We start from the raw sequence: 27897 nt of genomic DNA, 5'->3' as shown, positions 1-27897 counted from the left end.
TAAAATGAAAACCGGAAGTTAGTTGTCAAGGGCAATGCCAGTCAAGACCATCGCTTATGAATTTCTGGGAATGTCAGGTTTTGTTTGTTTACCTAGTTTTGCTCCCAGTATCACTGAGCCCCTGCTGGGGTCAGGCACTGACATCAGCACGTTCACACTAACTATACATTTAATTTTCCACATTTTCTCCCATTTGGGCCCAGGAAGCCTCTGCGGGGAGCTCAGGGTTGTGACCCTGGGCGGGTATACTGGGGGAGGGAAATGACTGTCCCAGCAAGGCAATGACTGCTGCATTTACGGTGGAAGTGCTGTGACTCTCTTTCTTCCAAGCAGCCTGTTCACAAAACCGAAAGGCGAATTCCGAGTCTGAGTCCCGGGCCTCAGGGGCCACCGAGACCTCGAAGCCACTGTCGCCTCCGGGCGCAGAGCCTGGCGCCGCCGTCATCACGTTTAAATAAGGCGCCCTCTTCTCATTGGCCGGGACTGCTGCCCGATGATTGGCCCCGCGGGGAGGTGGGCGGGTCCGGGCGCCCCCATTGGTGGCGGCGGGAAGTTTAAACAGAGCAAACAACCTGCGCTGTTTGCTCCTGTTTCCAGTTTGCGAGTCTGTGTGTCCGGCTTATTTACCGGGTCCCGGCGATCGCACGAGAAAGGGGGCGAATTCGCTCCAATTCCCCCAGCTTACCGAGAGGACACGGTGGGCGTTCCTGCACGGCGGCTCGGAGCAGCCCGTTGGGCCCAGAGGCCGCCATGGCGACTAGGCGTCGGGGGCGCGACCGCTGGGAGCGGAGCCCCCCGGAACCGAGGCCGCGGGTCTCCCGGGCCGAGGAGGAGGCGGCCTCCCCGCCGGTCCTGTCCCTCAGCCACTTCTGCAGGTCGCCCTTCCTCTGCTTCGGGGACGTGCGCCTGGGAGCCTCGCGGACGCTGCCCCTGGCCCTGGACAACCCCAACGAGGAGACGACCGCCGTGAGGCTGTCCCGTGGCCCGGCCGCCGAGTGCGGCTTCACCGTCTGGCCGAGCGCCTTCGTGCTGCAGGTAGGAGGGGAGTGGGCCCTCCGCGGTCACCCCGCCGCGCTCCGGGAGGGGCCTCGGAACGAGCGGCAGCGGACCTGAGGCCTGGAGATAAAGCCAGGTCCTTCCCTCTAACGCTGGGTGAGCCGTGGTCCCCGGGGCAGAGGAGCCGGGTCAGCGGGGACTCGGGCGGTGACATCGCGTCCACGCGCCTGCGCGGAGCATCCTTAGAAGCCCTTTCCTAGCTTTCTGTTACAGAGAAGCGTTTTTCATAGACTTCAGGCCTCGAGAAGACTTGCGGTTCTAGAGTAATGGATGGCACTTTTAAAATCAATATTCTTATCTTTCATCTGTCTCTCTATCCATCCATCTGTCTGTATTTAAAACTGCCAGGAGTACTTTGGTTAGAGCAGGGTTTTTTTAATTGCTTTCCATCAGTCATCTTAAATATCCACTTCAGTTTCCATAGGGAAACTGATTCCACAGGGTCAGGGTAACGACTATTCCGGTGAGCTTTGTTTTGGCCAAACGTCTATAGCAACAAAACCAAAAACACTTCCTCAGCGTTGTTTTCAACCAGTATGAACACCTTATTATTTTAATCTTATTTTTGTTTGTTTGCTGTAGTGTAGTTTTAACGGTGATTCGAATTTAATTTTATGACTGTTGTTTCAAGAACTTTGTGGGTAGCTTTTCTTCATTGCATTGGCCAGAGTAATGCTCCCATTCCTGTCACCAAAATCTAGAGAATTTACTTTCTTATTTTGATTTCTGTGGTCTTTCCATTGATTAGAATCTCTAAAAGGGTGAAAAGAAAACAAAAATTAGCTGAGGGAGTCTCACTCCTTATGTAAATAACTGCTTCCTAAGGCAGTGAGAAGAGGCTTTAATCTGAGGTCTGTTGACTTGTGCTAAGCAGTGGTTCAGCTACACTTAAGAACCTGCCCCTTCTCTCTAGTTTATAAATGTTTGCTTTTCTTTTCGTGAAAAGATATATACATTTTTCTATCTACATAATGCTTCTACTTGTTCTTTTTTGTTTTGTGGAACTAAAGTTTTGGGGGTTTGTTTTTTTAGAATTATACTTTTTATACTGTAAAAGTTAACTGTTCTTATATTTTAAACCATCTGTTTTATGATGTTTTATGGTTTCTGCTTTAAAACAAAACTTGTCTTTTATTAGCTGTTGATTTCCCTCAGCTTCAGGTCTGAGTGTGCTGATTCCACTTAACCCACCAAGCCACTAAGATAATACATACAAACATAATGTTCACCATTTACAAATTCTTTTAAACTCTGTTGCCTTATTTAATCCTTACATCAAACTCATGGAGTCCTTATCCACATTTGTAGATAAGGCAACACTGTCAAAGGGTTTGTGTCCAATGGATCAGGGTAGGCAGCTCAGTTCACTCTTCTGAGTCTTCCGTGTCTATTTTCTTATCCATTGGTTGGAAGTAATGCCAACTGCAGCTGTGCATGGTGCTCAAATGAGAAAAAGCTTCAAGCAAAAGTCTGGACTCTGTGTCCTGAATAAATGTTCTCTTCCTGATTTTTAATGAGGAAATATGCTCAGAGGGTGGAAATATTTATGCATGGTTTTATTCATAGCAATTGACAGAGCTGGGATTCCCATCCAGGTCTTATAATTTTAAATCCCATGCGCTTTCCCTTATATTGATTTATAGACGTGAGACATGGTTCCTCCCTAAAGACATATGTTAGGAGGTTGAGGGGAAAATTCTAAGAACAAGAAGAAGCTACATCAAACAGCTGTCAAGGAGGTTGGGATGTTTTGAGGAGACCGGTGGTTCTCACATTTAAGAATGCATCAGAATCACCTGGAGGGCTGGTTAAAATACTTTTGGGTCCCCACCTTCAGAGTTTCTGATTCCATATGTGTAGAATAGGACTAGAACTTGCATTTCTAAGAAGTTCCCAGGTGATGCCTCTGCTACTGGTCCAGGGACCACATTTTGAAAAGCACTGTAGTAGAAAATAAATATTAGAACAACCCTTAACTAAAACACACCGCACACCTTCAGTGAATTAGCATGTCACGGTATGACTAAGCAGCATTTCTCTGAGATGCCTCAACCACTTGCATCAGATTTGTCTGGATTGCTTGTTAAATGAGGGAGATTTGTACTCACCACTCCACACTTACTAATGTGAATTTCTGGGGGTAAATACAGAAAACTCGATGTACGCAGATGGCATCTCAAGAACCACTAGGTAAAGTGTTATACTTGCCAAATAGTGACAGAAATTCACAATTAGTATAAAAATAGGTCTACAGTACAATGTATCTAGGCCTAATAAGGAGTGAGGACCAGAAGACTGTCATTTGGGATATTTCTGTAGAGCAGATTTACTGGGGCCAATCCAAGGAAAACTTTTTTAAATGATCTTTTGGGTTTCTTTTAATCTCCTAGTCATTCTTTTTAAAACTTCAATAATACTGGTGTGTTAGAATCTGCATAGGACTGCTGTAATGTAGGGGGTTTGTCATTTGGGTCTAGGTCTTCATAATGACATTCAGTTAAAATCACCAGCCATCCTATTGAATGGGATTAAGCTACGTGGTGTTTCCATCCTGACTGCACGTTACCTCAGTGGTGAGCTTTAAAAAAACCACCGGTACCAGGACCCTGCTTCAGCATCACTCCTGGGGAGGACATAGAGGAGCGTCGGGACGTATTTACTTTTTACAAACCCCTCAAATGATCTCTGTATCCAGGGTTATGAACAACTCAACTGGATGGTTTAACAGACTCATTGGTGCCAGTTCTGGGAATAGGAGCTTTTGCTCTGCAAACGAGTAGAGGCCAACATGAGGCAGCTCGCACTTCTTCAAGAAAATAAGCCACCGTCTATTGTGCAATGAGTTTGATTCTAATTTGATGTGACTGGGAGAGTTGGATGAACTGACTGGCAGGGCAGCCCCAAACCTGACTCTTCCCTCCTCCTTCACAGCCAGGCTTCTCAGTCAGTCATGGTCATTGCACTTATGGCCACAAGGGGGCGGGCCAGATCCATTTAATAACAAGGCCGCTTCAGTTGTCACTGGCTGCAACTACCATTTTCTGATTTGTCACTAATAAAAAGTTTGTAAACAAAGACCACAGAATCTTAGGAGTAGATGGAATTATGAGAGATCATCTTGTTTATTGATAACATTTTTTTAATCTTCTCCCAAAGTAGGGAAATGCAGCCCACTTTTTTTATTGTAATTCTGACTTTCTGCTATCTTTCAGAATCTAGATAAAATAGTAAAATTCTTATCTCAGACACATGGCAATGCTTCTGTTCAAAAAATTAACAGTGATGCATATCCAAGAATGCCATTACTGAAGGTAATAGAGGCATATTTAAAAGAAAGTAGTATAACAGATCTGTTCCTTCATTTGTTTGAGTTACCGAAGAAATTTTTTTAAAGGGTGGAGTTGGGGGGTGGGGGAGACCAAATAAAGATCTACAAAAGGGAAAAAGTAAAATGCTTTATGTTTTATTTCTGTTTTTACACCTCTGAGGGTATATGTCTCCATAAAAGGTGAAGTTTTGTAGCTAGACTATCACTGCAGTCCAAAAAGCATGTATCAGTTATAAATCCCTTGACATATTTTTCAGAACTGAGTCGCTCTCACTGTCTCAGTCTATGGATTATTACAGATTAACGAAGGGCTTCCTCATGGGAAGGTGGATGGATGAGGGGGCATGGAAAAGGAAAAGGGGATGAGCGCTCTGAGCATCTTCTTCCCAATGTGCTCTCCTCCTGAGTTAGCTGATTAACCTTTCAGTTAAGGATAAAAAGACTAGCACTTCATTTTGGTATGCCTTAAAGAAAATAGGCAAACAAACAAAACAAAACAAAGCCTCTGCAGCCACAAAATGTACACCTAAGTAATGCTGTTTATAATGTTCAAATCTGTTAAAGAGATTACATATATACCATAGTCCTCTGCTTCTCTCTCCAACCTCATGTATCGCAGGTCATTTGCCTTCCCGCTAACATGAAGCCACACTGGTCCTCTATTTGTTTCTAGGGATACACTAAGCAGTTTCTTGTTTCAGGGCTGTGTACATGCTGGCACGTTCTGCTGAATTGCTCCTCCCTTAGCTCTGTCTGTCCAGCTCATTCTTATACTTTGTCTTAGCTTAAAAATGAGTAGTATACTCTCTGATCACCCAGTTAGAGATTATAGGTCCCTTCACTCTGGCTCTCTCAAACCTTTTTTTTGTTTTATTGATAACAGTATTGGGGACTTGTATTTTTGTATTTATCTTTTCACTTAGATTTTGTAATTTCTTTTATTGAGAAGAATATAGTGTCCATGAGGCCAGAGACCATGTCTCCTTTTCATTCATTCAATAATTTTGTCACTTAAATATTTAAGGTATGCCTATCCTGTGTCAGGCACTATGTATGCCATTAGGCACTCAATAACTATTTGTTAAATAACAGTAACTCTTTAGAAAAGACACCCCCTTTTAAAATTTTCTATATATAAATTGAGAAGCAAGTAGTAAGAGTTCACACTCTTGAATTTATCCTAAACAGATAATTTCATTTGAATCTCAATAAGAACAAAATTTGATAGATATGCCCATTATGTCAGTTGTACAGGCAGACCTTGGAGATATTGTGGGTTCAGTTTCAGACCACTGCAATAGAGTGAAAATCACAGTAAAGCAAGTCACAAGAATGTTTTGGTTTCCCAGTGCATATAAAAGTTATGTTTACACTATACTGTAATTATTAAGTGTACAATAGCATCATGTCTAAAAAGACAATATCTTAAGTTAAAAACACTACTACTAAAAGATGCTAACAATCTGAGCCTTCAGCAAACTGTAATCTTTTTGCTCATGGAGGGTTTGCCTCTATGTTGATGCTGCTGACTGATCAGGGTGGTGGCTGCTGAAGGGTGGGGTCGCCGTGGCAATTTCTTCAAACAAGATAACAGTGAAGTTTGCTGCATTGATTGACTCTTCCTTTCATGAACAATTTCTCTGTAGCCTGCAATGCTGTTTGATAGCATTTTAACCACAGTAGAACGTCTTTCAAAATTAAAGTCAATCCTCTCAAACCCTGCCTTGTTTTATCAACTAAGTTTATGTAATATTCTAAATCCTTTGTTGTCATTTCAGTAATCTTCACAGCATCTTCACCAAGAGTAGATTCCATCTCAAGAAACCATTCTCTTTGTTCATCCATAAGAAGCAACTTCTCATCCATTCAAGTTTTATCATGAAATTGCAGCAATTCAGTCACATCTGCAAGCACCACTTTTAAATCTGTTGTCCGAGTCCAAGCTCGTACTACTCACCACACAATGGGACAATAAATCTAGAGACAAGTCGTTAGGGCAAGGAATAGTGACTTTATTTGGAAAGCCAGCTGACCAAGAAGATGGCGGACTAGTGTTCCAAAGAACCATCTTACCTGAGTTATAATTCAGGCTTCTTTTATATTAAAAGGGGAGGGTCTGTTGTTAGTTGTTGCAAACTTCTTGGTGTCAGAATCCTTTGCTCTTGCAGCTGTCCCTGTGGGTCAGGTCATGATGTTCCTATAAACCTCCAACAAGACAAATGTTATTCTCTGTTCTGCGGCTTTTGAATTTCTATATGAATGGAAAAGTGTTATGCCTTTAAAGGTCAGAGCCTTGAGAATGGGCTATCCTGTATATTTCAGGCTATAGGCAACATTTTTAACTTGTAGCAAAAGCAACAGAGTACAAAGTTTAAAGTAAAAGAAACAGATCTAATATGGAGTCAGATTTGTTCTTCCCTATTACAATTCTAGTTCTCTTGCTATTTCTACCATATCTTCAGTTACTTCCAGGAAGTAACTGAAACCCTCAAAGTCATTCATGAGGATTAGAATCAACTTCTTCCAGACTCCTGTTAATGTTGATATTTTGACGTCTTCCCATGAATCATGAATGTTCTTAATGGCATCCAGAATGCTGAATCCCTTTCAGAAAGTTTTCAATTTACTTTTCCCAGATCCATCTGAGGAATCACTATCTATGGCAACTATAGGCTTATGAAATGTATTTCTTAATAAGATTTGAAAGTTGAAATTACTCCTTGATCTATGGGCTGCAGAATAGATGTTGTGCTAGCAGGCATGAAAATAACATTAATCTCACTGCTACATCAGAGCTTTTGGGTGACCAGGTGCCTTGTCAGTGAGCAATAATATTTTGAAAGGAATTTAGTCTTTTTTTCTGAGCAGTATGTCTCAACAGTGGGCTTGAAATATTGGTAAACCATGTTGTAAAGAGATGTGCCATCATCCAGATTTAGTTGTTCCATTTACAGAACACAGGCAGAGTAGATTCAGTGTAATTCTTAAGGGCCGTAGGACTTTCAGAATAGTAAGCAAGCATTAACTTCAACTTGAAGTCACCAGTTGCATTAGTCCCTAGAGAGAGAGTCAGCCTGTCGTTTGAAGCTTTGAAGCCAGGCATTGACTTTTCCTCTCCAGCTATGAAAGTCCTAGATTGCATCTTTATCCTGTAGAAGGCTGTTTCCTCTACACTGAAAACCTGTTGTTTAGTGCAATCACCTTCATTAATTATCTTAGGAGATCTCCTGGATAACTTGCTGCAGCTTCTAGATCAGCACTTCATGCTTCACCTTGCACTTTTAATGTTGTGAAGATGACTTCTTTCCTTAAACCTCATGAACCAAGCTCTGCCAGCCTCAAACTCTTCTACAGTTTCTTTAATTCTCTCAGCCTTCATAGAATTGCAGAGAGTTAGGATCTTAACTCTGGATGAGGCTTTGGCTTAAGGGAATGTTGTGGCTGGTTTGATCTTCTGTCCGGACCATTAATACTTTCTCCATGTCAGCAATAAGGCTGTTTTGCTTTCTTAACATTCTTGTGTTCACTGGAGTAGCACTTTTAATTTCCTTTGTTAACTAAGAATTCCAAGAACTGATTGAAATAAAGAGGTGTTTATTTGGGTTTGTTAGGACTCCAGCCCAGGAGACACAGATCCAAAAAGTACTTGAATTGTGTTCCATCAGACTACAAAATGAGGAAAGCTTATTAAGGCAAAAAACAGGAAGGTGACATAAGTTGTTCATCAAGCATTAGGATTGGAGCTGGCAAGAAGTAAGGGTGCTTGTTAAGCCAGGATTTGTTGGGGTCCAGAAGGGTTGCAGAGTTACAAGGGGAGGCCTTGAGACCATAATGTTGCAGCTGGCAGTTCTAGCAGATACTGTTTTGAGAACGGCTGGTAGTAGTGATTTCAGAGAGACAGAAGTGAGCTGTGGCTTGAAGTGAGATCTTAGTTCCCTGCCCAGGAATTGAACCTGGATAACTTGGATGAAAACCAGGAATCCTAGCTGCCAGACCACCAGGGGCCAGAGGCTAGAAGCAAAGTGGCCCTGGCTCTTACCCCCATTTGAAAGCGAGAATGTTTCAAGGAGGCAAAAACTGTAAAAACAGGTACAAAGTTTATTATTAGAGACACAGCACAACAAGTGGGAGAGCACACCGAGAAGCGGTTTGTTTATTTAAGACTGAAGCAATACACACCTGGGGAGAAAGGGTGTGGTTGTCCTTCCTAACGAAGAGGAGTGCAGTGAAGAGGCGATTTAAACCCTTTATACAGGACAGTCCTTCCGGGTCTTTGTTCACCTTTGGCCAATTATCTCACTTCTTTTCCCACAAATGACCTGTTCTAGGACCCTCCCCAACATGTGTGTGCATCTTTTTTTCCAAGATGGGTTCCATCACAGGGGCTGTGAGAGGCTTGGCATCACCTATTATGGGGTGGTGCCCCCTCCTTTTTGACTCCCAAGGAGTCAGGAGTGGTCATCTTATCTTGTTACTCCAGCAGAGCTCAGCTCCTGCCATTAACTTTGTCCTTGGAGTGTCCAGGGAGAACAGATTTTCCTCCGCTTGACAAACACCAGCTGTCCAGCCCAAGGGCCCGTCTATCTCCTACCTCAGTATCCTTGAGTCTGATACCGTTCAGGAAATTCAGGTTCTTACTGATGCAGGAATGTGTCTAAAACCACATCCACGATGGCCACCAGGTTCCATTTTGGATGCCTGAACAACAGTTGCTCCATTTTGAGTTTTAAATGATCTTAAATAGGTCATCACCTTTAAGAACGTTTCCTTTTCATTCACAGCTGGACGCAGGAGACCCAACTTTCCTCCTGTCAACACTTCCGACGTGCCTTCCTCACTCAGCTTAATCATTTCTAGCTTTTGATTCAAAGTGAGAAACATGCGACTCTTTCTTTCACTTGAACACTTAGAGACCGTCGAAGGGTTGTTCACTGGCCTAATTTCAATGTTGTTGTGTCTCAGGGAACCAGGGAACAGGGAGGCCGAGGAAGAGGGAGAGACGCGGGGGAACAGCTGGTCAGTGGAGCAGTCAGAACACACACAGCATTTCTCAGTGAAGGCTGCTGTCTTCTATGGGCTCAGTTCCTGGACCCCAAATGATTACAATACTAACATCAAAGATCACAGAGCACCAGAACAAATATTATAATGAAAAAGTTTGAAATATTGCAAGAATTACCAAAATGTGACACAGAGATACAAAGTGAGCAAATGCTGTGGGAAAAAATGGCACCAACAGACTTGCTCAATGAAGGGTTGCCACAAACCTTCAATTTGTTTAAAAAAAAAATGCAGTATCTGTGAAGCAAAATAAAGAAAAGTAAAACAAGGTATGTCTGTATATGACAAAAAAAGAAAGAACATTCACTGACCTAATGATTTCTATATGGGGAGCACACAGCACAGAACCAGAAACATCCTAGCCTGGAACCAAAATAATCTAGCCTACCACAGATGTGCTGTTAAACATTAATTTAACAAAGTGATGACTTGAAATTTAGTGAAATGAGACAAAGCCCATTTAAGCTCTAAGTTCGGGGGATCTTCCAACCCTAACCTTTGCTTATAATCCCCCTTCCTTTTATTAGAGTTGTGTGAGTCTGATCTGACCTAGGATAACAACAGGTGGGTTGAAAATGGTGTGTGTGGTTTCTGGGACTGAGATTTTTCCAGTTTATCCATCTACTGAGGCCTTCAGAGCTCTGAAAGTGAGTCTCGGACACTCACCTAATTATGGATACTAAGTTGTTGAGAAGCTCAGGAATTCTGCAAGGCCAGACAAGGGGGAGGCTAGCCTTCACCAGAGCTTTTCTTATGATTTTATTCTTGTTGTTTTTGCTGTAGCTGGTCACTTAACTGAGTTAGCATAATTCAACAAGAAAGATCCAAAGATATTCATTCAGTATCATGAAACTGGAGTATGCTTCTACTGGGCCCATGGCCAAGCATAAGGAAGGGAATAAAAGACAGACATCAAAGTAAGGACTTTTATTATATGGCAGGCAAGCTTGGTACTAAAAGCAGGCACCTGTATAACTAAACTCTAGGAGTATGAGTTCTGAGAATCCCAGGTACTGTGAAGAGGACAGGAGAATTGCTTTTTCTGTCCAGGGGAAAAGCTGTAAACGTCTGACCTCCTCTGTGAGGCTGATACCAGTTCAGCTCTACCATTTCTTGTCTTTCGGGTTGTGTGATCGTGGGTCCTAATGTTGGTAGTTGGTCTACCATCTCTCCTCCCTTCTGGCATTACCGTAATACAACTTCTGCAGTAAAACTTCTATTTTAATTTGTCTAAATACATGCATACATACATACAAACAAACAAAACTTGTCTTTTTTTTCCCCTGAAAAACAACAAAGACGGAGCTTGTTTTGTCATGTGAGGGTTTTGCATTTTGCAAATTCCTGCCAGGCTGTAGGGTGTAGATGTTAAGGTTTAAACTCTGGACTCAGACTGCCTGGGTTCTAATTACTAGCGGTATGACTTTGGCAAAATACTTAAAGCATTCTGGACCTTGATTACTTCATCTGTAAAACGTGCATCACCACAGTATCTGCTTCCTAGGGATGTGAGGGTTTGACTAGTTATATTAGGTACCTGAAACTATGCCTGGGACGAAGTAAGTACTTAACAAATACCGATAATGATAATATGGACTTTAGAGAAGTGGAGAGCAAGGAATTTAGCTGATCGTCTTTACATTGCTTTTTGAACAATTCTTTCTAATGTAAGGTCATTATATTTGAAATAGAGGTTCTGTACATATTCTAAAGAAGTGGAAATATGTGATTAAATTTTTAAAAACCACTGAGTGATTATTATAATTTTATTTTGTTGTGAAGCTTCTTATTGCTAGTAACTTTTTTCCTTATAATGAAATGAGATAGGGTAGGAAAATATATTTGATTTCTAAACGTTGTTAGGGTATAGAGTGTTAGTGAGTAACAATTATTAATCATCTACTGTATTCTAAGTTGCATATAATACATTTTGGTTATTATACATCACTACTGTTATAGTCATTTAAAATGTATTCTTTTGATTATAGCCTAAAGAAAAAATTGTTATTTCTATTACCTGGACACCGTTAAAAGGAGGCCGAGTAAGAGAGATCGTGACATTTCTTGTAAATGATGTTCTGAAACACCAAGCTATATTACTAGGAAATGCAGAAGAGCCGAAAAAGAAAAAGGTACTAAGTTTTCATCATTCTGTAATTTACCCTAGGAAAATAATAATACGTAAAAATTATTTGGTTAACAGTCTTGAGGTAGCATACATCATTTTGCTTAAAGGTACTATTCAATAGTTAGCAACTTAATCTGTATGTTTTCTTATTTTTGCAGAGGAGTCTTTGGGATACCATTAATAAAAAGAAAGTATCAGCCTCTTCAGGTCATAACCAGAAGATTTCAAATATTCAAAATGTAGATAAAACATTTAATGTTTCCTCAAAATTTGACAGAGTTAGGAGCCCACTACAAGCATGTGAGAATCTGGCTACGAACGAAAGCTGTTCCCCAACAGAAAACAATTCTTTAAACCTCGAAGAAAATAAAATACCCATATCACCTATCAGTCCCACTTTCCAAGAGTGCCATGGGGAGACCTGCTTGCCAGTTTCTGTCCATCAATCTACTACCTACACATCCCTTCCTGCATCTGAAAATGGGGAAGTATTAAAAGTAGAAGGTGCCAACATTGTAAACGATTTTCATTTTAATGAGACAGTCATAACTGAAACTTCCTTTGACTCCATAAATAATCTTAGTGGCCAAATTGAAGAGAACAGTAAACTTACTCTTACCCCAAACTATTCTTCAACGTTGAACATCACACAAAGCCAAGGAAATTTTCTAAGTCCGGATTCCTTTGTGAATAACAGCCGTGCAGCTAATAATGAACGAGAATTAGTGATGTGTCTTTCACCAGGTATGTGTGTGAAAGGTAATTCAAGGCCTGTGATTTTGGAGTCAAAAAGTGTATGTGAAATTTATCGGACAATTTTAAGTCCAGATTCTTTCATAAATGATAATTATGGACTAAATCAGGATCTAGAATCAGAGTCAATTAATCCAATTCTATCCCCAAATCAATTTTTAAAAGATAATATGGCATACATATGTGTATCTCAGCAAACATGTAAATTGTCACCATTATCAAATGTAAATTCTCAGGCCTCACAACCTTCTCAGGATGAGAGAAAAAATGAAGTTTTACCTTGTATTCCTGAATGTCAGTGTTCAAAATCTCCAAAAGCTACTTTTGAAGAATCCAAAGCTTTAGAAATGAAGTCAAATTGTTATACTTTTAAGAAACGGAACCAGCCTAAATTTTCTGCAGTTCAGGATATTTCTAGTCACAACCATGATAAACCTCTTAAGAGACGCCCAATACTTTCTGCCACTGTTACTAAAAGAAAGCCCACTTGTGCCAGAGAAAACCAAACGGAGGCTGATAAACCGAAGGCAAAAAGATGTCTCAGTGTTGTAGTGGGTGAGTGTGAAAAAGAAACAGATGATCACAAAGAGAAAGGTGATTTTCATTCTTTTCTTCCAGCTAGAGATTTAATACTGAGTAGACCTAAGAGTTGTAAAAATGTGATAACTCCTCCCTCAAAGGTAGCTTTAGTTGCTCGTAAAAGAAAGAGTGAGGGAAACACAGTAGATGCAAATTTGAAGGTTACAGTTACAGAATACACAGAAGTACAAGAAATCAAAAGGATCCATTATTCTCCTGTGGAGTCCAAAACATCAACTGTTAAAAACACAAAGAAAGTGATAACCTCCACCTCGAAATGTATTAGCAACAGAGAGAAATTAAAGCTGAAGAAGAAAACTGGTGAGTCTTGTTAATAAAATCTTTAATGAAAGTATAGCTATGCAGGGCATATTTTCTGTTTCTTTTGGTCTAGTAAATTGCTATCGATAAGCTTGAATTTACTTGTACTTTTCATTTACCAATTTGCTTAGTGGAAGATGGAGCAAACGTAGCGCAGGGCTGAACTCTGCAATCACTGTGATCTCGTTCTTTTTTAAACTTTTAACGTTTAACGTTTTGTTCATCGTAATTTTTCTGCATTAATTTTGATTTTTAAAAAATATTGCATTAAAATACTTGATGACTGAGTTTTTTGGCCCCCGCCTCTAGTGTTGTACTTTACGTGCCTCACCTTAGTCCAGGCCCTGATGGGAGGACCCAGTGAATGCCTGGCCACATCACACCACCTGGGGGGATGCAGAGAAGGCCTTTACACTCTCTGTGCTCCGGGGACATCATTCTGCTCAGCCTTTACTTGGCCGTTATTTAGGAATGAAGACGGGGCACCTGAGCTCCTTATTCCTTCGGGGAAAACTTCACCATTCCTTCCCTAGCGCTCACAGCCGTACTACCACTGTCTGCCTTGAAAATTTAGGGCCAATCCCATCATGACCTTTTAACCGCAGTTCCCTCAGACGCCAATCAAGGTCCCCACAGGAAAACAAACCACACAGGTTATTTAACAGGTAATTTAAAAGAGCTCTAGGACTCCTAGGAAATATCCCCCTCTCTATTTCATCTCATTTTTCTTTGCACACCGCCTAACTGGGACCATCTTCCACTCCTTCTCCGCAGCTCTTTACAGGGTCTGTGCCCTGTGGACTCACTGCCCTTCCTTAGCGCCTGTCTTCTGGATACTCCCTCCTGTTCCCACGCTGAGCCTGGCCCTCCCCCGAGAACACTGCTCTCATGCAACCCTCTCCAGCACTGGCTGTCTTCTCTCCCGCTCCTCTGGCCTTGAGTATCTCGGTGGGACAGTGGACTGCCCACTGTCTCATATCTGCTTCCAGACTATTGCTTCTCCTTTCTTCCTTGAAAACAAATGAAAAGAAAGCAAATAGCAACAAACAGCTTGAAGTTCGTTTTTCATACTATCCCACCCAGAGTTCTCCTCGTTACAGTGAGAGATAACTCGAGATTTTTACATTTGGCTCACGAGACCTTCTCCAAAACTACTACTTTACGATGATTCTTTATGATTTCAAGGTGCTTGTAGGAGAGCCTTCCAATATCCTGGCGTGTTAGTTCCAGCCTACTTGGGCCACACTGTCCTAAAGGCATCTCTCTTGCTATGATCTCAGCATTTTCTGTAGAACCCAACTAATCCAGCCCCATTTCCCCAGCCCTCACCTCATTATATCCTCACTTTCTTACTTATTCAGCTTGGATTCCACAGTTCCTCATAATCCCTTTGTTCACCTCTCTTATGTTCATTGTGCTTGTCTGGCAAATTCCAATCCCAGCCCAAGTCTGCCTGCTCTGTGCCTGGACCTTGCTGGTTGGTCTTCAAATTCCTGACCACTAACCGCAGTGAAGCCCGTAGCTCCTCTTGGCTCTATCCTCCTGGCTTATTGACTTTATCACTTTGCTGCAGCCTATCTCATCCCTCCCTTCTTGTCGAGCACCCCCTCCCTCCGCTCAGGATGGATAACAGCAGTGAACATTTACTGACTGCGTTCTCTGCGGCCCCGGTTGTAAGTGCTTTGCTATTACCTCCTCTCATACCTACCTACAGCAATCATACTGAGTAGATGTTGTCATGAATACATGTTGAAGTTGAGGGAATGTACGCATCCAGACGCTGAGTAATTTACCTAAGGTCACGGGTGGTAAGTGGTCGGGCTGGGGTACCACCTGGTCAGGAGGGCTCCGGAGCTGGCGCTCTGCTCCTTCCCCAACCTGCTTCCTGCCTCACTGAGGGAAACTTCCGCAGCATCCACCACCCCGCTGTGTTTTCATGCACGGCTCCCTTACCTCCTATTACAGCCTGAAAGGTCTGCATGCCCAGTGAGGCCGGGCTCTACCGGCACCAAAAGCCCGATGCCCTCTACACGGACGTTGCTTTAGCAGCTGCCTTCTCTCTCCCACATCTCCAGTGTTTTACTCCCTACTGGCTCATTTGTGATTGACACACATATGTGCCGTTCTTACCTCCCGCTCCTAGAGAAACAAAGACTTTTTGCTGATACCACTTACCTGTTCAGGCCCTGCTCCTTTCTTCTGCTTTCTTTTAAGCAAAACTCTTTGAAAGAACCTAGGTATCCACTTTGTGATAGTTCACTGAGTTCTGTATACTTTTCCGGGTAAACGTCATGCTTGAATTAAAAGGTGCTTTCTAGTGTAAAAAAAAATCACTTTGAAGGTTGCTTATGTTAGGTACCTGTTCAGGCCCTGCTCCTTTCTTCTGCTTTCTTTTAAGCAAAACTCTTTGAAAGAACCTAGGTATCCACTTTGTGATAGTTCACTGAGTTCTGTATACTTTTCCGGGTAAACGTCGTGCTTGAATTAAAAGGTGCTTTCTAGTGTAAAAATAATCACTTTGAAGGTTGCTTATGTTAGCTGTTTCCAATTCCTCTCCTATTGGCTGAAACCGCTTCAACCAGATTTTGACGGCTCTCCTAAAACTTTTCCTGTCAAGGTCATGAACACGTCCACACTTTGAGTCTGGTGGTTATTTCTCAGTCTTCATCTTGAACTCTTAGGCAGACTGATGCTTTGAATCTCCTTCTCGAAATGCTTTATCCTGCCAGCCGCACTTCCTCCTGGTTCTTTTCCCACGGCACTGGCTGCTTCTCAGGTTTCTCTTTGGAGCACTGTGTCTCTCCAGCCTCCCAACCTTGGAGTACAGGAAGACTTAGTCACTGAACCTTGTTCATACTTTCACTCATTCCCTTAATGATCTCAGGCCATCTCACAGCTTTCAATACTATCTGTACATGGAGTCCTCACAATTTTATATCTTTGGGATGGACCGCTAATCTGTAGACTCATTTATCCAACATCTAATATTTCTACTTGACTGCCAAATGAGCATCTTTAACTTGTCCAAAACCAGCCCTTTGCTATCCCCACTCCTGTGACACGTGTACCTGGTGTATCACTCCCGACACAGCACTTCTGTTATGACCTCCTCTCATTTCAGGCCCCAAACCTTGGGATTGTCCCTCAGTGTGTTTCTCTCCTACCCTTTCTCTATAAATGCACACAGTCTGCCTGATTCCAAATTCAGTCCATTGACAAATCCTATCTTCTGTTCCTTCCAAGTATCAATACATTCAGGATTGGATCACTTCTCACCATTTCTGATGGCACCATCTGAGCCTGTCTGTGACACTGCAAGCCCCCTAACAGATCTTGCTTTCACCCTTGCCTTCTCTGGAGTCTATTTTCCACTTAGCAGCCAGGGCGCTACTTTTCAAATATTTGTTAAGTGGATGCTAACATTGTCCGTTACTATGCCCCTGATGACCTTGCGTCTCACTGGAAGCCAAGTTCTTAACAATGATGATGCACAAGGCCCTGTAAGGTCTGTGTTGCCCCAATCTCCTCCCAACCTCCGTCGTTCCTCTCTGTCCTTCTTGCTTCTGTCACCCTGGCTTCCTTGTTATCCTTGACCCTTCAACATTCTCTTCTCTCAGGGTATTTGCTGTTAATTGTCCCCTCTGTATAGAATTCTCTAAGTCCCTTATATCAGCCTCAAAAGGGCCAGTAACTTGCCCAAGGTCACAAAGTCTCCTAAAATAGAGCCGCGGTTTAAACTCAGGTCTCCCTGTCTACAACGTACATGTTCTACCACATCTTTCTATCCTACTGTGATTTGAGGAAGAGAGAGAGCGGGTAGACATGAGGTTTTTATTTTGGGCACTGACCAAGGATGACAGTTTTGGAGATCCACCAACCTCAAACTTGTGATGTGCCAGTTAGCTCGAGGCACTTGGTGTCCAGGACGTGGCTTTACCTGCTTCCTGCCTCAGAACCTTCAGCGGCCCTCTGCTGTCACCAGATGATTTCCAAGCTCCTTATTCTGTCATTTAAGATTCTCTTCATGTGACCTCCCCTTATCCAGCCTGCTGTCTTATTATTCAACAACATTCTCACCATGCTACTCTTGCCATTCCGTCCAGGTATCCTCTTTTGTTGTTGTTCTTAACATCTCTCAGCATACATAATTATAATTAAAAATTGTTTCTTATTATGTGGGAGCTTTTCAGATTTGCTCTCACGACAACTTTCAAATACGCAGCGCAGTCTTGTCCAGCCGCCCCACTGGACATCACACCCCCAGGACTTACTTTATAACTGGAAGTTTGTAACTTTTGACCCCCTTACCCATTTCACCACCACCCCCAGCCCCATCTCTGGCAACCACCAATCTGTTCTCTGTATCTGTTTGTTTTTTTTAAAAAACAAGTTTATTTTCTTTTTTTTTTAATTTTACTTATTTATTTTTGGCCATGTTGGGTCTTCGTTTCTGTGCGAGGGCTTTCTCTAGTTGCGGTGAGCAGGGGCCACTCTTCATCGCGGTGCGCGGGCCTCTCACTATCGCGGCCTCTCTTGTTGCGGAGCACAGGCTCCAGACGCGCAGGCTCAGTAGTGTGGCTCACAGGCCTAGTTGCTCTGCGGCATGTGGGACCTTCCCAGACCAGGGCTCAAACCCGTGTCCCCTGCATTGGCAGGCAGATTCTCAACCACTGCGCCACCAGGGAAGCCCTGTGAGTTTGTTTTTTGTTTTTGTGTTTCCATCAGATGCCACATGTAAGTGAGATTATATGGTATTTGTCTTTCTCTGACTTATTTCAGTCAGCATAATGCCCTCAGGATCCATCCATGTTGTTGAAAATGGCAAGATCTCTTTCTTTCTTATGGCTAATTAATATTTCATGGCATATGTATACAACATCAATGACCACTTAGGTTGTTTTCACCTTGGCTGTTGTAAATGATGCTGCTGTGAACATGTGTCTTTCCAAGGTAGTGTTTTCATTTCTTCAGAAAGTACCCAGGAGTGGAAGTACTGGATCATTTGGTAGTTCTGTTTTAAATTTTTTGATAAATCTCCATAATGTTTTCCATAGTGGCTGCACCAACAAGGGTTCCCTTTTCTCCACACCCTTCCAAACTTGTTATTTGTTGTCTTTTTAATAACAGCCGTCTGACAGGTGTGAGGTGATTTGCTCAATGTGCTTTTGATTTGCCTTTCCCTGATGGTTAGTGATGTAAGCATGGTTTCATGTATCTGTTAGCCATCTGTATGTTTTCTTTGGAAAACTGTCTATTCAGCTCTTCTGTCCATTTTTTAATTAGATGGTTTGCTTTTTGCTATTGAATTGTATGGGTTCTTTATATATTTTGGATATTAACCCCTTATCAGATATATGATTTACAAATATTTTCTCCCATTCAGTAGGCTGCCATTTCATTTGGTTGGTGATGTCCTTTGCTGTGCGGAAGCTTTTTATTTTGATGTAGTCCCACTTGTTTATTTTTACTGTTGTTGCCTTTGCTTTGGGTGTGGGATCAAAAAAATCATTGCCAAGACTGATGTCAAGGATCTTACCCCCTATGTTTTCTTCTAAGAGTTTTATGGCTTCAGGTCTTGCATTTAAGTCTTTAATCCATTTTGAGTTATTTTTTGTGTGTATGGTATAAGATAGTGGTCTAGTTTCATATTTTTGCATGTGGCTGTTCAATTTTCCCAACACCATTTATTGAAGAGACTCTTCTTTCCCCATTGTATATTCTTGGCTCCTTTGTCATTAATTAATTGGCTATATGTGCATGGGTTTTTTTCTAGGCTCTATGCTGTTCCACTGATCTATGTGTCTGTTTTTATGCCAGTGTCATACTGTTTTGATTACTGTAGCTTTTGAATCTAGTTTGAAATCAGGGAGCATGATGCCTCCAGCTTTGTTCTTTCTCAAGGTTGCTCTGGCTATTTGAGGTCTTTCTTGATGGTTCCATACAAATTTTAGGATTGTTTGTTTTCATTCTGTGAAAAATGCCATTGGAATTTTGATAGGGATTGCATTGAATCTGTAGATTTCGGATAGTATAGTCATTTGAACAGTGTTAATTCTTCAAAACGATGAACATAGGAATATCTTTCCATTTATCTGTGTCTTCTTCAATTTCTTTCAACAATGTTTTATAGTTTTCAGTGTACAAGCCTGTCACCTCCTTGGTTAAATTTATTCCTAGGTATTTTAGTCTTTTTGATGTGGTAAGAATCTTTCCGATAGTTTGTTATTAGTGTACAGAAATGCAGCAGACTTTTGTACATTGATTTTATATCCTGCAACTTCATTGAATTTGTTTATTGTTCTAACAGTATTTTGGTGGTGTCTTTAGGGTTTTCTATATATATAGCATCATGTCATCTGCAAATAGTGACAGTTTTTACTTCTTACTTTCCAATTTAGATGGCTTTTCTTTCTTTTTCTTGCCTAATTGTTGTGGCTAAGATTTTCAAGATTATGTTGAATAAAAGTAATGAGAGTGGGCATCCTTATCTTGTTCCTGATCATGTATCTTCTTATTAACTTTCATATATGTTGTTTTCTCACTAACTCAAATCTTTCACTGATTTCTAGTACTTTATTCCCTGATGACTTTTTCCTCTATGTATATTCCCTTAGCAAATTTGAATGCAGCATACGAGACATCTCGTATCTACCTGTTAACTCCATTTCTTTGCTCCCATCATTTTATTTCCTATAGAAATATTCTGACCAGATAACAAATTCTTTGAATGTAAGGAACATATCTGTTTTGACCTCCTACAAGGTGTACACTAAATGATGAATGAATGACACAGTAAATGAATGAATGAGCAAATAAACCACTGATGTGTTGACACTTGAACCTGCAGTTTGTTTAGGGTGGCCGCCTAGCTGAGCTGAGCCTCTTTGCAAGGTTTAAAGAGAATTGCACACACTGGATATCTGATTTATGAGCATGGTAACTCACTAAGAGTGTCTGCCTTCTTTCTATTCTGACAAACCCAGGAGAGCAGAAAAAGAAGTCAGTTTTTCAAGATACATTTATTCAACCTTGATAAGGTACCTACTATGTCCTATGCATTGTTCTAGGCTCTGTGGCAACAAGGAGAAAAGGTATCATTCCTGTCCTCAAGTTGTTCCCAGTCCTTTGAGTTATGCACAGGGAATCACGAAAGCACAGAAGTGGGGGCACTTTACTTGGCTTTACGTGACTGACAAGAAGCTGTGAGACCTGTCCAAAGAAGGTTCCCACAGAATAAAATGGTTCTAGGCGGAGGGGCCAGCTTTTGCAAGCCTTCAGAATGAGGAACTTTTCCTCATATTTTTATTTTTAAATATGTTACAATGCAAAGACCCTTATAACCTAATAACTATTATGTAACAATTTGGTCATACTCCTTATTTTGACAGTTGGAGTAGATTTGCAACTCTTCTAAATCAAAGCTGAGCAAACTTTTCCTCTAAAGGTCCAGATAGTAAATATTTAGGTTTTGCAGGACATATGATCTCTGTTATAGCTGCTGAGCTCTGCCATTGTGGAAGGGAAAACAGCCATGGACAATGTGTAAATGAACAGGTGTGACTATTTCATATCATCTTCATGTGTCATGAAATATAATTGTTTGGAGGGTTTTTTTTTTTTTTTCCAACTAGTATTTATAAATGTGAAAATTCTTCTTAGCTTGCAGACTGTACACAAACAGCCATGGGCTGGATTCTGCCCTGGGCCTTAGCTTTCCCTCCTCTGTCTTTATTGGCTTCTTGTTTGTATTGAGCAGCAGCGCGAGCTGGTGTGAAACCTGCTTTTGAGGGAGTGAACTGCGTTCTGACAGGTTACTTGTAGGGACCACCCACTGTCTCCCTCATCACCGGGGTGAGGCACGGGGACCCATCGGGGCTCTCATTCTCCATCACTTGCCTAGTCAGATGACATTAAGCCTTGTTAGTTCTGCTGTGAAAACAACTCTTCTCTAATCTGTCTCCACTGCTTCCGTGTTCCTTTAAGTTCTCATCATAGCTAACTTAGGCCCCTGGGATAGCTTCCTTTTGGCTTCCATCTCTACTCTTGACTCCTTTCAGTCCATTGTCCATTCTGTCTTCTGAAATATATATGATGGTGTTACTGCGTGGACTTTAATCCTTCACTGGCCCACCAGGTACTTCTAACTGAATAATAGTGCAGGCTCTGGAGCTATACTGTCCAGCTCTGCCACCTACTAGCATGCGTGACTTTGACCAAGTGGCTTAGTTGCTCTAAGCTCCAGTATCCTGATTCCATAAAATGTAGAGAATAAAAGCGCACTTCTCATAGGTTTCTGGTGATGACTGCATGAGGTAACCTGAATTACAAGACTCTGATAGTGCCTGGCACAAAGTATTCGACTATTAGCTGTCACTGTTATTTTTAATAGTATTGAATTCTTTTCTACCTCTTCCAACCTCTTTTTTGTCTTGTTTTTCTTATCTGTGTTCTTGGCTCCGGGCACTTTGCAGTTCAGTGGAAGGCCCCGTTCCTGGTGTGTCACATCCACTGCAGGGTCAGCTCAGGGTCACCCCTGCCAGGAGGCTGTCCTGCCGTTTAGGTGACTTAGATCTCCCTCCCCTTGTCCCATGACTCCTCATGAGTACTTCTCCTTATGTAGTGTATTGTGATTCTTTCTACACTTCTGTGCTAGACCGAGAACTTCCTGAGGGCCGGGACCACATCTTTCCATTCTGCGTTCTCAGCACCTAGCACGGAGTCTGCTGTATATACACACACAGTGAACTGGTTGAATCTGAACCCTAGCTTCTGTAGACACAAAATATATTGTAGCTTCTGGTCTGTAACTTCCAGACATAAGTTTTATTACCCGAGTTCATACCCTGGCACATAGTGTTTATTCAGCATTTTCTAAACGGATATGATTTTGGAGAGCCCAAATCTTAACTTGACAGCAGTTCATTCACAGAATTTATTTCATTTTTTTAATGCTATTATTCTGTTTTCTCATATATTTTAGAGTCTTTAGGACACAGAACTCCTAATTTTAAAAAAAACAAAAAGACAAAACCCATTGTTCCTGTGGCACAATCTAATTTGACCTTCATAAAACCACTAAAAACAGGCAAGTGTTTAATATCTTTAAAGTCTATGAAAAACTGACATGGAATGAAGCATTAATTGCATTTCAAATGGAAATGAATTGATACTTTTTTGTCAAATAAAGGCTTTGAAAAATTGTTAAAGTGTGTATTCAAATAACAGGATATTTTCTCAGAGTTCTATGAAATTGACCCACTTTACCTGGGATTTTTAAAAAACCAGGAGGTATGGCCATACTTTTTCTCTTTTACTTTGACTACATTTTATACCCAAAATGCTTTCAACTATTTCTAGGAAGTAGTGAAAAAGGAAACATTGTTCAGTGTTTTAAAGGTGGTTTTGCTGGTAAAAATGGTCTTTTGCTATAGATTGTATAATAATTTAAAGGAAAATTTCTTATGCCATAACCTAATTGTATTCTTAGGTATTCCTAGACACCCAATGCCGTTTGCTGCAAAAAACATGTTTTATGATGAACGCTGGAAGGAAAAGCAGGAGCAGGGCTTTACTTGGTGGCTAAATTTTATATTAACTCCTGATGACTTCACTGTAAAAACAAATATTTCTGAAGGTAAACATTTAGTTAATGTTTAAATTAAATAATACTTTTGTTTTAACAGGTAGTTTTTAAAAATATTTATTTTAATATATTTTTAAAATTTATTTATTTATTTTATATTTATTTTTGGCCGTGTTGGGTCTTTGTTGCTACATGTGGACTTTCTCTAGTTGTGGTGAGCGGGGGCTACTCTTCGTTGCAGTGCGTGGGCTTCTCATTGTGGTGGCTTCTCTTGTTGCGGAGCACTGGCTCTAGGCACGCAGGCTTCAGTAGTTGCAGCACGTGGGCTCAGTAGTTGTGGCTTGCGGGCTTTGTTGCTCTGCGGCCTGTGGAATCTTCCCGGACCAGGGCTCGAACCCGTGTCCCCTGCATTGGCAGGCGGATTCTTAACCACTGTGCCACCAGGGAAGTCCCTTAACAGGTAGTTTTTTAACGTGATTTTTCATTCTTTCGTTATACATGTTTATTATATTGTAGTTAATGGCATGGCTCGGTAGATCATTAACACAAATGCTCAAGATTGTGCGGGAGAGAATTTTGTGCTGAAAGTTCCGAACTTTACTTTTTCTTTTTTCTTTATCTTCCTGCTCCTCAGCCAGTTCGATTTCTAGCCTTTGCAGTGAATGGCTTTTACTTTAGTATAGATTCAGTCTGCACTAACAGTGAGACATGGCTGCCTAGAAATCCAGTTCAGTCTTAGCTGCATTAATAAAGTGTAATGTCCTGGTGAATCAATTTAAGTCTTATGTGGCCTGATTAGGGATGTTGTCTCCACTGTACCTTAGTTTAAGAAGCTTGTAGACAAGTATATAATTATGAGGGCTCTGAAAACCAGTTGATATGGGGAATTTAAAAAATATTTCAGTGTTTGTTCTGGAAAAGAGAAAAACTCAAGTATAGAACAGGATGGAAACATGGTATCCTTCAAATATTTAAAGAGTTTTCTCCTGAGAGAAGGAAGCTTCATTTGGGCTGCTCTCCCATGGAAGTTGGTATAGGGATCAGTTCTACTCAAGTTAAGGAAAAACCCTTTAAAATATTTAACTTGCCAAAGCAACACCCGGGCTGACTTTAGGGAGATGCTTTCTCCATTGCTGCAGTGTTCCAGCAGACACTGGTCTGTAAGTGTCAGAGAAGTGTGTATGGGAATTTTACATTAAAAGGCCCTTTGATTAGATGATCTCTGAGGTACTTTTCTTTATTTTCCAAAAGTAAACAAAGCATGATTTTTAGTTCTCTTTTTGAGAGAAAATGTGTTTTATAAAAATTCAAATTGCATTTCAGAATTTAACTGATTTTAACAAATCACATTCTTTAGCAGCTTAGCTTTCTAATTTATAAAGAGGGTGGAAGCAGCAAAACCAGTCAGGGAGGCTCTCCCATTAGTCTGGGTCAGAGGTGATCATGTTGGAACCTGGACAATAGTGGTTGTGAGAAATGGTTAGACTTGGGGTACAGTTTGAAGGCAAGAGCCAAGATGTTGCAGTGATAGGATGGCCTAAGGTTCTGAGTGAATGGCATCACCTTTATTTTGAGGTGGGAAAGAGAAGAAGCAGGCTGGAAGGGGTGGGGAATAGGTTCTGTCTTGGCCATCTTCAGTTGCATTTATTGCTGGGTTTTAAAATGTATATAAATATTGTTTAACCAAAAACATTCTTTCTTTCGTTTTTACCCAGTAAATGCTTCCACTCTTCTTTTGGGACTGGAGAGTCAACATAAAATAAGTGTCCCGAGAGCTCCTACCAAGGATGAAGTGTCTCTCAGAGCTTATACCGCTCGCTGCAATTTGAATAGATTACGTCGTGCTGCGTGTCGCTTATTTACTTCTGAAAAAATGGTTAAAGCTATGAAAAAGCTTGAAATTGAAATTGAAGCTAGGCGGTTAATTGTTCGAAAAGACAGACACCTCTGGAAAGATGTGGGTAAGAAGATTATAGAAATCTTGAGATTAATTGTTTAAAAACACTCTAGAAATTTTTTATTTCAGAGTCAAATATATGTACATGGTTTCACTTTGTGGCCTAAACTTTCACAAACTTAAATGTGATCATGTACGTATATTAAAGAGTGGAAGTATACTTTAACTTATTTCATATATGTGATTTTCCATTTTGGCCACTGATTTCTTTCCATGAAATTTTATTTACTGTCTCTATTTGATTAGTGATCTGACCTTACTTGCTTGTCACATGTATTTCAGGAGAACGGCAGAAAGTCTTGAATTGGCTGTTGTCATATAATCCTTTGTGGCTACGAATCGGCCTAGAGGTAAGTACACCTTTCAGTTTTTGAAAAAAGGAACATCTTTTTATTATATACTTGTAATAGACTCTTTAATAAAATGATGGTTTCACTTATAAAGTCATTTGGTTAGCTTAATTGATCTTTCAGTATGAAATTTAAGGTCCCTTAATAAATGCTCATTAGGTTAATAGACCCCATCATTATATATTATGGCCATTTTGTTATACAGCAATTTTCCTGTTAGTTTCTTAAATATATACAATATATAATTTGGTACCAGATGTAATAACAAGTATAGTTAGCTCCTTTCTGAGCATTTACCAATGACAATGCCAGGGTGTTGTAAATACATTTCCATATTTAAATCTCTATAAAACCCAGTGAGGTATGTATTATTATTTCAACTTCACTGACAAAACAGAAGCTCAGGTGTTAAGTGACTCGCTGAATGCCAATGCCTGGTCAGGACTGGAATCTACACCAGTCTGATGCCTTTGGAACCATTTTGATGGAACACCTCTCATGGAAACATCATCGGAATTTGAGTTTTTCACATGGGGCATGGTTCAATAATATTTAGAATGTTAAAACTAACTGAATTAGAAAGCCACTAGGAGTTGACTCTTAAAAATATTCTTTTATTACAATCCTCAGTGTTTCCATTTCCTTTAGCCTTTTACTGGTATACTCATATTTTGTTCAGGCTTTTTACTTTTGTCATGTGGGATATCTCATTCTTGCTTCAATTACTTCTAGGCTTTTGAATTAAAAAATCTTTGGTACTGAAAGGAATCTTTACAATAATCTGGCTATTTATCAAGGAATTGAGGCAATGAATAAGAAGCCTACTCTGGTCACTCAGCTCGATAGTGTCCTTGCTAAGACTTCTTACTTTAATTCTTATTTCAATTGATTTGAAATTCAATTCAATTTCTTATTTCTTTCAGTGAAAGATTAATTAGAAAATTATATATCACCTGGCTGTGCTTTCACATGTCAAATAGTTCCAGAACCTCAATTAAAATAGAACCTGTCTATTTGGGGCATAGCTTTTTTGTGGCAGAGGTAAAATGTAGGAGAGTTCAGTGGAAACATGCAATGCCTTTGAAAACTTCTGCTTACATGTAGTGTGCATCACTACCAACCATATCTCTGGCCAAAGTGCATTATCTGTCCAGACACAAATGAGGCAGAAATATTTGTTCTCTTGCAAGAGACATAGCAAGTCTATGCCATTTATTGGGAATAAGACCTTTTTTTTTTTTTTTAATAATTTATTTATTTATTTATTTGTTTTTGGCTGTGTTGGGTCTTTGTTTCCGTGCCAGGGCTTTCTCTAGTTGAGGTGAGCGGGGGCCACTCTTCATCACGGTGCGCGGGCCTCTCACTATCGCGGCCTCTCTTGTTGCAGAGCACAGGCTCCAAACCCGCAGGCTCAGTAGTTGTGGCTCACGGGCCTAGTTGCTCCACGGCATGTTGGATCTTCCCAAACCAGGGCTCGAACCCGTGTCCCCTGCATTGGCAGGCGGATTCTCAACCACTGCGCCACCAGGGAAGCCCGGGAATAAGACCTTTTAAAGGGAAGGAAGGGATGAAAAATTGTGGACAAAACATTCTACTTTACACCACACCTTAGGGTTCTGCTAGTGGGTGTGACCTTTGAGGATCTTAAAAAAGCATCACAGGCCAAAAAAAATGTAAATAAAGATGAAATTTCTGTATTTTGGCAGATATTAATACTTTCCCATGCTTTTGTCTAGTTTTGTCAGTGTAAGATTATAAAATATAATTTGATATATTTTTAGTTTTTTCTAATTGCTTTAAAAATCGTTAATACTAATCATATTGATGTTAAACTGATGACATATTTTAGTCATTGATTATATACAGATCTGAGCGTCCCAGATGGTTTAGAACCATGGTTTACAAATGGTTTTCCATTTGTTAACTATTCGAAAGTTTAGAATTATTTACGTGTCTGTTGTACCTTCATGATATACTCTGTGGGACAGTTATAATTAAATTTGAGCAACAGGCCTACATTTGATAGTTCTTAAAGGAAAAAATTAAAATGTAAATATTACTTGTCACATGATTTTTAAGAATTTGTCTTAGTCATGAGCTTTCGTCTCTTTTTCATTGTGAAATATACTATATGCACTAAAAATTGCACAAAACGTATATGTTCAGTCCAAAGAGTTGTAGCAAATATTCCTATTATTCCCATGCTATCTAGGACGTAGAACAGCGCCAGTTCCTTAGACCGTCATTGTCTGTCTTTCCCCTTTTGCATCCCACTGCCCCTTAGAGATGACACAGTCCCAACTCTAGCATGAATTTCTTTTTAGACAATATATGGAGAACTCATCCCTTTGGAAGACAACAGTGACATCACAGGGTTGGCAATGTTTATTCTGAATCGCTTGCTTTGGAATCCTGATATTGCAGCCGAGTACCGGCACCCTACCGTTCCTCATCTATATGGAGATGGTAAGTGGTTCTGCCTCAACTGCAGATATATCTATATGTCTATATATTATGTACATACCACATCTTCTTTATCCATTCGTCTGTTGATGGACTCTTAGGTTGTTGCTTCCATCTCTTGGCTATTGTAAATGATGCTGCTATGAACATTGGGGTGCATGTATTTTTTGAATTAGCATTTTTGTTTTCTTTGGATGTATACTCAGCAGTGGAGTTGCTGGATCACATGTAGTTCTAGTCTTAGTTTTTTGAGGCACCTCCATGCTGTTTTCCATAGTGGCTGCACCAACTTACGTTCCCCCTGCCAAAACAAAGCAA

At 40.7% G+C, this 27897-nt stretch overlaps 1 protein-coding gene across 1 annotated transcript in view; it reads left to right on the top strand.

Moving 5' to 3' along the window:
* Positions 1-750: 750 nt before the first annotated feature.
* The window catches only part of ASPM (assembly factor for spindle microtubules), a 66350-nt gene continuing 39203 nt past the window's right edge, over positions 751-27897 (top strand). The window contains exons 1-8 of the mRNA XM_024764063.1: positions 751-1035; positions 11434-11577; positions 11732-13226; positions 22207-22311; positions 22714-22860; positions 24525-24770; positions 25049-25116; positions 27441-27582. Coding sequence (XP_024619831.1) covers positions 751-1035; positions 11434-11577; positions 11732-13226; positions 22207-22311; positions 22714-22860; positions 24525-24770; positions 25049-25116; positions 27441-27582 — 2632 coding nt within the window. The remainder of the gene's footprint in view (positions 1036-11433; positions 11578-11731; positions 13227-22206; positions 22312-22713; positions 22861-24524; positions 24771-25048; positions 25117-27440; positions 27583-27897) is intronic.

This window comes from Neophocaena asiaeorientalis, unplaced genomic scaffold, assembly GCF_003031525.2.
Source record: "Neophocaena asiaeorientalis asiaeorientalis breed wild unplaced genomic scaffold, Neophocaena_asiaeorientalis_V1.1 scaffold594, whole genome shotgun sequence".
Lineage (NCBI taxonomy): Eukaryota > Metazoa > Chordata > Mammalia > Artiodactyla > Phocoenidae > Neophocaena > Neophocaena asiaeorientalis.
This window is presented reverse-complemented; position numbering and strand designations above follow the sequence as displayed.